Source organism: Myotis brandtii, unplaced genomic scaffold (genome assembly GCF_000412655.1).
Source record: "Myotis brandtii unplaced genomic scaffold, ASM41265v1 scaffold79, whole genome shotgun sequence".
Classification (NCBI taxonomy): domain Eukaryota; kingdom Metazoa; phylum Chordata; class Mammalia; order Chiroptera; family Vespertilionidae; genus Myotis; species Myotis brandtii.
The window spans coordinates 8,316,436-8,328,129 of record NW_005371173.1 but is presented as its reverse complement, the minus strand read 5'-3'; the positions used below and the strand labels follow the sequence as shown (position 1 = coordinate 8,328,129).

Genomic DNA, 11,694 nt, shown 5'->3' with positions numbered 1-11,694 from the left:
TAAATACTTCATCACAAGGGAAATTAGTCAAGCACTCTGAAAGTGTTTTCACTCTTAATGTGGTGTCCAGGGAGATATTAGAGTAAGTTTAATCACTTTATCAGTCATTGTTTGCATCAATGTTGTTTTTATATCACGTTTTTGTTGTTTTATGTCATGTCTTTGTTATATCATTCTGTTATTGTTTATTAATAAATTTATATATTATTTTCATATACATTTTACTAATTTCCTTTCATCTCTCACACTTCTATTATAGAGAAAGGGCAAATAGCAATATTAAAATATCTCCGCTAATTAATTCCCTTTTAATGTGCACAAATGTCGTACACCGGGCTACTAGTAAAAGTATAATGGCTATTAATTAATTAGGTGACTGGCTCATCCTTACTCGAGGTCATAAAATATGCCCACTTTCTTTATGATTTTTTTTTGTAATAGTTTTTAAAAAATATTACATCACCATCTTTTACTAATGCAAAATATGGAACTAAAAACAAAAAAGCAAACAAACAGAAAGGAATTACTGGAAGCCCAATAAAACAGAGTGGAAGGACAACACTCCTCTCCAAATATTTACACTATTGGGTTTGCCATGACACTATGCTGTGCCCTCAGAACTACCAGCCTCCTCCTTTCTGAGCACCAGTTCAATATAACATTAAAAATCACATAAAATGTAGTATATAGGAAGGAGGGGAGCTCAAGTGAAAGCTGATCACACAACAGCCTAACAAAAGTTTACAATAACACCATAAAGTTCTTTTAATTCTAAATAAATTAAATGACTATATACTAAAATACCTAAATATAAAATACAAAAATAACTTTTTTTAAGACAGTGAAATTCACCATTCTAAACAACTTATTAAATCTTATTAAAATGGCTGCCAACAAAAAAGTTGAAATTGTAAAAACACTTACTTCATTTCCATGTTTTTGTAGGAATTCAATTTCCTGTTGTGTGAATGTTGTCATGGAGATAGATTTCACCCTGTGTGGTGGATTTAACCCTCTCCTAAGAGAGAAAATATTTTACAAATTTACTATTACATACTATAATTTTAAAATTCTACATCAATGCAAAACATTTTTAGCTAGTACATTTAAACTTGGAACAATGCTTTTATTTCATAAACTAAAGGTATCTTTAAAATTATTTTGAACTATTAATCCCCACAACAGATACGTCAAGGTAAGTTTGGCTAGACCCACACTAAATAATATACTTAGAGATAAATTCAGTGACTACCTAGTTAGAAATACATAGTACCTATAACACATGACCTTCTAGGAAACACAAACAATGCTTTAGTGTGTTTTGATGAAGGGAGAAGACAATATATGTGAGAGAGCCCTATGGTAAAGAATTCAAAAAGTAATTGATTATTTAATATTTTCATTTTTAAGAAAATATGATAATGTGTTATGTATGGAGCTACACAAATTTTCTAATCAAATAGCTATACCTTTAAGTTTGAGGCTAATTTAGAAAATTAAACTAACCTAAGGAAGCAAAGTTATTAACAATATGAATGAAGTTCTCTCTCTTCATCAATTCAAGTGAGGTTTGATAATAAGGGACATTATTAATCACCTCATGAGGCAGTAAGTGTTCAAGAGAAAACAGTAGGGCCCTGGAGAAGGGAACTGAAAAATAGGTAGATACATGATTAAATGATTTTTAAGGTCTTTTACAACCTTGATGTCTTTTCTGTACAGACGGCCTTAAGACGCTATCTCTTGAGTTTCTTGATGTTTTATCATGCACATAAAAAAATGAACAGAAATGTGCTCAGAGAGAGTAAGAACTATTTACATTTTGTCCAAATATCACAAAGTGGCTACTCCACCCAGAAGAATAAGGGTCAAATAATCTTTGCAAAGTAACAAAGTAATTTATACAAAGTTTCATAAAATTACTTTGGCAGTCATGTCCTCTGGTAAAGGGGTCATTTGGAATCCAGGTTGTAGAGCAGATTATCAATACTCTTACAGAATAGTCATCTTGCAATCATCCTTGCTAACTGAAATTTAACAATGCTGTAAAATTACAAACCAAAGTCTTTCAATAATATTCTGGAAACATTTTTGAGTAATTAAAAATGGTATGTAATGTTATTTTAAATCAAAACAATAAGAGAATTCATAAGTAACAGAGCCCCTCAACCTTCATATCCTGTCCTTCTTTCTCTCCCTCTAACTTTCAGAGATAGATGGCACACTCTATTGCACTTTATCTGCTTCACATTTCAAAATAGAGAATTCTGTGTTGAGTTAGGTTTGGTTTAAATTTTAAATTAACAAATTATTTTCCTTCTAGCTCTTGGTAAGTCATACAACAGAAATGGAGATTGCATAGCAGAAGAAACTGAACACAGTAATTTCCACCTACAAGATATCATTAATGAACAAAATCTTTAATTGATCAAAAATGAATTTTTATTTATCTAATTATTTTTAAGGTGTATTCCTGGAAGTTAGTGCCACTTCCCTTTTTCTCTAATCTTGTCTAGCTGTCATGTGAATTCAGTGTTTGCAAACATTTTACTGTAATGACATTAGTCATAACTATTCAATAAGTGTGGAGCAAGTATACCACATCATTTTTACAGTGCCAATATAGAGGTACCACCCATTCTGGATCCTAAAAAACATATTTTAAGTCTCCAGGTTAGTGTATGTGTATATATATAATTTAAATAATGACTCATTTAATAATAGCAGTATTGATATTTTGAAAGATGTTTGCCAGTTAATTGGTTTTAAGATGTTCCAAACTCATCTACTGGTGTAGTTCAATATGTTTTTGCAGTATAATTAAGTCATATGCAGATCCCAGGAATTGGGAGTTTTAACAACCACCACCCAGGTATCAATGCAACCAGATGGTGTGACTCATTCCATATGCTGCTCTTAACTATGCCTCAAACAATCTTGCTAATACCCATTTGTTCATCTCAAATAACAATGTGTGCTGGATGAATAAGTAAGAAAGCTTATTTAGTTAGTGTTATTAAATTGTTTTTCCCCTGCTGGGGGAGAAGCTGGTAAAATATTGCCAATAGGCTATGGAAATTTAAGGGTTTGCTATTGTTGGCATAAAGTAATAAAGTTAATTTGACATTTAAATCTATTCCAATACTAGTTATTTAATATCATCCAGAACCCAACTTTAAAACACTGAAAATAGACACACACACACACACACACACACACCCCATGGTATAAAACACAGTTGTTATTTTGTTTTTCTGAAAATCACAATTATTACACTGTAACTTCCTTTTTACATTTAGGGCAAGCATCTAGAAAATAATACTCAAGTAACAACTTAATTAAGACATTCCAGTAAAAAGTAGACAAAACTCAAGAATGTCTTTACTATCTCTCTAAACCCCTCTGAAATAACAGCAAAGGCATTAAATGCATTAACCCAGAAAGAGACAGGGGAAAGAGAACAAGGGAGGAGCCCCAAAGCACACTATTGCTCTTGAAAAACAAAATTTGTAAGATAAAATGTGAGTATACCAGCAGTAACTGACTTTACAGAGTAAAAATAAAAACTGAAGCTCCTGCAGGGTTGGGAGAAGCCAGCTAGAGTTGATTCCCACCACAGAACCCTTGAAAGATTACCAAATAAATCAGACAAAGGTTGGGGGGATTGGAGGGTCAAAAATAGAAAGAGGAAACAGACAAGAGTCCAACATCACTGTCTATGGTAATAAGAAATGGAAGAAGGTAATAGATGTCTATTTTTGTCCACTATAAGCCTTTCTATTTTTAAATTATATGCATGTATTCTTTTGATGAAAATCAAAATTGAATTAAAAATTAAATTAAAAAAGAATGAAAAATAAACAGTTCTTGTCAATATTAAACCTGATATATACTTACAGGGTGTTTTCTTTAACTGATAAAAAAAGGCATTCTTAGAAAACTTGAGTGATTTTTTTACATTTCCCAAAAATATCAAGTTTCTTTACTATATACTAACTAGCACTTTTGTAGAAATACATATTTACTGAACACAACTGTTCTAAGTTAGTGTTCCAAGTTAGAGCCACCAAGATTTATTAAGAGATAAAGATTTGAAGAGAGAATGAGGAAGAATTTTCATATCTTCTCATATTATTAGTTGTACTGATTTTCATACTTCCCCCATCATAGGGCCTGCAAAATTTAGCAACTGAAAATGTATCAAATAGTTTTCCCACTTACAGTAAATTTAAATTGTAATACATTGTCAAAATATCTCCCTGAATGTAACCACGTTATAGCACTAAAAAAAAGTGAAAAGGAGACCAGCAGGAGTGGCTCAGTTGGTTGAGCATCATCCCATGAACTGAGAGGTCACTGGGTTCGATTACTGGTCAGGGCACATGTCTGGGTTGCAGCTAGATCCCCAGTAGAGGATGTGCAGGAGGCAGCCAATACATGTTTCTCTCTCACATTGATGTTTCTCTCTCCCTCTCTCTACAATCAATAAAAACTTTTTTTAAGTGAACAGGAATTTAAGGATATAAGTCACTGCCCACTGTGACCTCATGAGGAAATAAATACTACATATAAGCAGAACTCCTAAAGGATATTTGATTGTAATCTACTGCTAATCTATCCTATCTAATAATAGACAAACATGGTAATTTTTTTAAAAATATATTTTATTGATTTTTTACAGAGAGGAAGGGAGAGAGACAGAGAGTTAGAAACATCAATGAGAGAGAAACATCGATCAGCCGCCTCCTGCACACCTCCCACTGGGAATGTGCCCGCAACCCAGGTACATGCCCTTGACCGGAATCGAACCCGGGACCCCCCAGTCCGCAGGCCGACGCTCCATCCACTGAGCCAAACCGGCTTCGGCGACAAACATGGTAATTAACCATACCTCCGACACACTTCCCATTGGCTAATCAGGGTGATATGCAAATTAACTGCCAACCAACATGGCGGCCGGCAGCCAGGCAGTTGAAGCGAACAGGTGGCTTGGTTGCCCCAGCGATGGAGGAAGCCAAGGTTCCCTACCTGCCTGTGGCTGGGCTCTGAGCTGCACTCTAAGCAACTATGTTGCAATTATAGAAGCTAAACAAACCCCAGATACCTGCTTTCAGCTGGCCAGCCTCAGAGCTGGAGCCGCAACAAAGTTTCGCTGTATCCAGCCCAGCCGGCGTGGCTCAGTGATTGAGTGTCGACTATGAACTAGGAGGTCACAGGTTCATTTCTCGGTCAGGGCATATGTCTGGGTTGTGGGCTCAATCCCCATTAGGGGGTGTGCAGAAGTCAGCCAATCAATGATTTTCATCATTGATGTTTCTCTCTCTTTCTCTCCCTCTCCCTTCTTCTCTGAAATCAATAAAAATATATTTTTAAAAAAGAAAAGCTGTATCCATTATATATAACTTTTTTTCTCCTCTAAGTAACTTTTGTTGAGAATCAGACTTTGGGTAAGATGGGGACAAAGTTGGAAATTTTTAGGGACTAGGAAACATAAAAATAGAGTTAATTCAATCTAAGAAGCCAGAGAAACCTAAATGTTCTCAATCTAAGACATTACCTACCTTGAAATATCTCTCCCACCTTCACTCCAACCTGCCCTAATGTTAATAATTCTGCCATTAACCTGATCATAAGTCTTGTTATTGAATGTATTGATAAATATTTCTATCAGACAACACTAAAATAGTTTTCATTTGTTCTAAAAAAGATAATAACTATCCTATATAATAAAAGGCTAATATGCAAATCAACCGAACCACAGAACAACTGGGAAGATGCTCAAAGCAGGAGCTGCCTCCTGGTGGTCTGTGTGCCAGAAGCTTGGCTCATGGCTGGAGAGTGCAGCGGTGGTGGGGGAAGCCTCTCTCGCCTCTGCAGCAGTGCTAAGGATGCCCATGGGGAGCAGGCCTAAGCTGTCAGTTGGACATCCCTCAAGGGCTCCCAACTGCGAGAGGGCACAGGCTGGGCTGAGGAACAACCCCTGTCCCCCGCATGCACAAATTTTGTGCACCGGGCCTCTAGTCTATAACAATAAAAGGGTAATATGCTAATTAGACCAGACATCTTCCGACATCATTCTGGATGTCCTTCCTGACAAAGCCGGGGCCAGAGGGAAGCCAGCCCGGGTCCGGGTGCCTGTGGGCAGCAGGAGGAAGGAAGCAGCCCGGGTCCCGGGTGCCTGCGGGCAGCCGGAGGAGGGAAGCAACCCGGGTTCCTGGTGCCAGAAGAAAGCCAGTGCTGGCGGGAAGCCGGTGCCAGTAGCCGGGTGAAAGAAGACCTACTCTTGCACAAATTTTCATGCATCAGGTCTCTAGTAACTATATAAAAATAAATAAAATGCCTCTTTTCATCTGTTCAACTTTAATTTTAAAAAGTTAATATTCTTGCAAGATTCACTGTAAGTCAAAATGCACACAAAATTAACAGAGTTTAAGTTACTATACAGCTACATTTATCCACTGGTAAAATTCCAAGATTAAATGTACTGTGCACATAAAATAGCTGATATTAAGAGAAACAAAGTATATATTTCTCAAATGTTATTTTTTATTTTATCTAAACACTTTCTGAAAAATAATGAATAACTTTGTTGTTGTTAATCCTCACTCGAGGATATTTTTCTCTTTAACAGACAGTGGGAGAGAGGGAGGGAGGGAGAAACATCTGATGTGAGAGAGACACATCAATTGGTTGCCTTCTGCATGCTCCTGACGAGGGATAGGGAGTGAACCCACAGCCCAGGTAGTGCCCTTGACTGGGAATAGAACTCGAGACCCTCCAGTTCACAGGCCGACACTCTAACCATTTAGCAACACCTGCCAGGGCTATAAATCATTTTTTAAGGATAGAACAATTCTTATATTATTCACTGGTTATAATAATGCTAGTCTACACAAAACAAACAATTTGGTCTAAAATTAAGTATTTAACATTTTATTATCAGTTGTAATAGAAGTATTTCTGTTGATAGAACCTGACAGTGACAAATCAATCTGCTACATCACCCCATTCTGCCTCAATAAAGAAAAGTTTAGCTATATCTAAATGTGAAGTCTATTTTCAAGTTTCACAATCTGAAATGAATTATGTATTCTGAATGAAAATCATACACAAATACAAGACAGCCCTCTGAAAATAAAGAAAATATTAGCTCTGAGTCTAGTAATATTAGCACTTAATTTACTTAAACAAAGATATTAAATTAATGATAAAAGATGTGACTATATTAAAGTTTAGAATTCTGATAGTATACACCATTTACTGTGTATGGGCATTTTCTAGGCACATCAAGGTTTCTGAATGGCAGCTAGCATGCCTTCTTTAAAATACAGGGGTGGGCAAAAGCAGTTTTAGACTTGTGAGTACATGAACCACAGTTTATTCTTGTATTATTATTTACTAACTAGAGGCCCGGGCACAAAAATTTGTGCATGGAGGGGAGTTCCTCAGCCTGGCTTGCACCCTCTCCAATCTGGGACCCCTTGGGGGATGTCTGACTGCTGGTTTAGGCCCGATCCCTGTGGGTGTGGGATCGGGCCTAAACCGGCAGTCAGACATCCCTCTCACAATCCAGGATGACTGGCTCCTAACCACTTGCCTCCCTGCCTGCCTGATTGCCCCTAACCCCTCTGCCTGCCAGCCTGATCTCTCCTACCTTGCCCCCCTGCCTACCTGATCGTCCCTAACTTCTCTGCCTGCCTGCCTGTTCACCCCTAACTGTCTCTGCCTACCTGCCTGATCTTGCCCTCAACTGCCCTCTCCTGCTGGCCTGGTCGCCCCTAACTGCCTCTGCCTTGGCCCCAACCACATGGCTTTTTCCAGAAGGAAGTCGGACATCTGGAAGATGGCCGGTCGACCCAGTCTAATTAGCATATTACCCTTTTATTAGTATAGATAAATTATATAGGATAGGATTGATTAAATGGGTGGGGGGAGAAAGTCTTTTTCAGCAAGAGGAGATGCACTTGGCAGACAAAAACACATAATCCATATATCTGGACTGATAGCCAGCCATATGCACTATATTGCCAAACAGTTCATTAAAAAATTGAATCACTTTCTTACACCTTACACCAAATAGCTGTTGCCCTTAAAATCCCTCCTCAGCCCCCACATTAGGTTCTGCCTTCATAGTTCACCCAGAGTAGGTTCTGATTGGTCAGTTTCTATGCCAATCAGAGTCAAAAGCTCCGCCTCCTAGGCAGCCATTGCTTCTATAATTGAAACACTGTTGCAGCTCCAGCTCCGAGGCTGGCTGGCTGAAAGCAGGTTTCTGGGGTTTGTTTAGCTTCTATAATTGCAACATTGTTTCTTAGAGTGCAGCTCAGAGGCCAGCAACGGCAGGCGGGGAAACTTGGCTTCCTCCATTGCTGGGGCAACCAAGCCTCCTGTTCGCTTCAACTGCCTGGCTGCCGGCCGCCATGTTGGTTGGCAGTTAATTTGCATATCACCCTGATTAGCCAATGGGAAGTGTGTCGGAGGTATGGTTAATTACCGTGTTTGTCTATTATTGGATAGGATAATTGTATTACTAGAGGCCCAGTGTATGAAATTCATGCACTTGGCGGGGGCGGGGGGATCCCTCAGTCCAGTCTGTGCCCTTTCGCAGTCTGGGAGCCCTCGGGTGATGTCTGACTGCTGTGGAGGCTCCTGCCACCACCCCTGAGTTCGCCAGTTGTGAGCCCAGCTTCTGGCTGAGCGGTGCTCCCCCTATGGGAGCACACTGACCACCAGGGGGCAGCTCCTGCTTGAGCATCTGCCCTGTGGTTGTCAGTGCCCTCATAGCGACCAGTCATTCTGCTGTTCAGTCAATCTGCCTATTAGCCTTTTATTTTATAGGATTTCCCATACAAACAACTGTATCCGTCTTTTGCCCACCCCTGTTTTATATCTACTACATAAGCCCTGCCCTCACATTTAGTATATGTTCAATGAATAGCAACCTTCTATCATCTTCTTATCACAAATGAAGAAACTGAGGCTGAGGGGATGGCTCCAGGCCAATCTGCACACATTATGGCCTGGCTATTACTTGCCCTAAGTCATAAAGCTTGCGGAGGTGTCAAAAATCTGACTTCAAAATTCACATTCTTTCAATTATGCCATGTCATCTAAATAATATTTATTTATTATTAAACTCAATAGTTATGTTACCGTTAAATTATTTTCCTGCATTATTGATTTTGAAAGAAAAAAAAATCCTCAGGAGCTTACAGTCCCTTCAGTATTTCTGCAGTAGACATTTGATCCAGCATCCATTCCCAAGAATACCAGATTTCTGACTTGGGAATTCTATTTGGGGATCCTCGTGGTTCCAATGAAGTCAGCATAGAACAGGTGTCCAATAAAGGCACTGGTTCAAGCTAACCAGGAGTGAACTGCAGAATGTCTGGACAAGCTAGAAGGACAGTATGCAGCTTTGGGAGCTGGAGGCAGCCATCTTTGGACGAGGGAAATCTAGGCAACCTCATTAAGCCATTGGATAAAGTCTTACTTAAAACCAAACAATAATCCCCTTTATATTTTTTAACCAATTTGAGTCAGGTTTTGAGTTATAGCTAAAAAATCAAAACTGAGAGATTTTTATAAAGTTATTCTCATTTTGATGTCTTTCATATATTGTTCCCTACCTGAGAAATGTCCTCTCCACCTTGTTAACAATGCCTCTCATTTACTGAGCATCTATCATGAACCAGACATTGTATGAAATGTTACAGACACATTATCTCAAATATTGAAACCTAATCTACATCCAAAATCTACAGGGTAAACCATGTCATAGATGAGGAAACTCAAGTTCAAAGAGACTGAGTGGCATTCTCCATACCACATAGCTAGTAGTGGAGCCAGGATTCAAAACCAGGTTTATCTAGCTCATAAATACCTGTTCTTTCAACTCTATGAAATTACCTGCCAAATGGATCTTGGGTTTAAAGGTCTTTGCTCAGGCATCAAGTCCTCCATGAAATTTTCTCTATCATTTACATATTTCATGGGTAGCTCGTTCAAAGAAAGGAAATGTTATAATGTATTGTAACTAAATGTATATACTTAGAATGCAAACCCCTTAAGGATAGGAGGATCCACCTAACACCAATGCCTCCCACAGTGTCTGACACAGGCCAAGTGACCAATAAATATGTGTGGAATCACCACTAAACAGAGATATGAAGCACTATCTATTATACATTAAACCCCACTAAAATAAGCAATTGTCATCACACTGAGGTATACTTTTACATAGAATGTTTCTGAAACGTGGAATCTAGGAAATTTGTAAGTATTTCTTGATATTATGCATTTGCTGCAATAAATTAAATGTTCCCCACTATACTTATAAAGGGCTACAAAGAAATGTCAAAATCCAGAACAGTAAATACATATATTTTTCAAACCAAATACTTAAAATATATCAAAGGACCTTGTGTTATAAGTAAAAGACATACTTATTATGCACATAATAAATGTCAAATACACTTAAAAAGAACTGGACTATTGACTTCATTTTTAGAACCAAAGTTGCCCAACATAAGTCACTTAACTATTTGTAAATGACAATCATGAACCAGACAATCTCAGATACCACCCCAGCTCTACCAAGCTGGGGTAATTCAGTAATATCACTACTTGTCAAATTCTCAGTGCTTCCCTGACTGCCAATCTAAAAGTAACCTCAGAGGAGGTCTCTCCTATCATACTATTTTAGTGCATACTTACCCCTGACATTTTTCTCATCTAATTACCATTTCCCCCACTAGAATGTAAGCACCAAAAGAACAAGAACTTTGCTGTATTTGTAAGAACACCCCACACCTTCACTCAGAACCTATGAGGCACCAGTAAATGCCGAAGAAATAACACTCTTAGAAGACTAATAATGCCTCTTTGTGCCCAACTTAAAAATAAAAGTAAATTGTACACTACTGGACATGTCCTGCATTTTCCAAATATGTTTTCTCATATGCCATGTACTTTGTCTCAGTATTAATATGACAAAGGGTGTGTGTGTGTGTGTGTGTGTGTGTGTGTGTGTGTTTAAGTTGGAGAGAGGGGAGTAACCAAATTATTTGAAAGAACAGTACAAACGAAAGAACGAGGTGTTTTGGAACAATAAAAGTCTTAATATTTAGTAAGCACTACTTCATCAATTGACTTGCTTAGATCTATACATACTGTAACTACTGCATAAAAGCAACCTGTCAGTTCCCAAATCATTTGCAAACTTTCCAAAAGGAATTTCACAGCAACAAAAACCTTACCAAAATAAAGCTTACTGAAGCAAAGATGAACAAGCACCTCCCGCCCCAGGAAGTCAAACCGGTGGTCTCCGGGTCTCTGCGCCTCCCCGCTCCCGGGCACAGTCCGACACCCGGGTCCGGGCAGGGAACCCGTGCGGACGCCGCCACCACGTCCGGATGACACAGCTCCCGGCGATGCCTTCTTCCCACCCAACTCTCCCCAAACTCCTCAGGGCGCTCTCGGGACTCTGCCCTCACACCCCTTCCCCCTCCCGTCTGCTCCCCCTCCCTCGCCCGAAATGCAGCCTCCCGAACTCTCCCCCGGGACTCACGCCCGTGCCCTCGGGGCATCTCCATCTTGTTACTCTTGCTAAGTGCCCGCTTTCTCCCAGGGACCCGGGGCCCTGGACCCGCGGGGGGAGCCCAGGCGAGGCCCCCTCCCTGCCGCTCCCACCCG

General features: G+C 39.1%; 1 protein-coding gene across 14 annotated transcripts in view; it reads right to left on the bottom strand.

Moving 5' to 3' along the window:
* Nucleotides 1-11,688, bottom strand: part of AGFG1 (ArfGAP with FG repeats 1) — a 66,920-nt gene extending 55,232 nt beyond the window's left edge. For 4 of the 14 annotated variants that reach the window (XM_014531093.1, XM_014531097.1, XM_005883523.2 and 1 more), the window contains exons 1-2: nt 11,570-11,688; nt 925-1,018 (exon numbers count right to left, since the gene is read on the bottom strand). In XM_014531093.1, the coding sequence (XP_014386579.1) occupies nt 925-978 (54 nt within the window). In that variant the 5' untranslated portion in view covers nt 979-1,018; nt 11,570-11,688. Of the gene's footprint in view, nt 1-924; nt 1,019-11,258; nt 11,278-11,569 lie in introns of those variants that run through there. The other 10 variants (XM_014531086.1, XM_014531089.1, XM_014531091.1 and 7 more) reach the window with 6 other exon arrangements.
* Between the last annotated feature and the right edge of the window lie 6 nt (nt 11,689-11,694).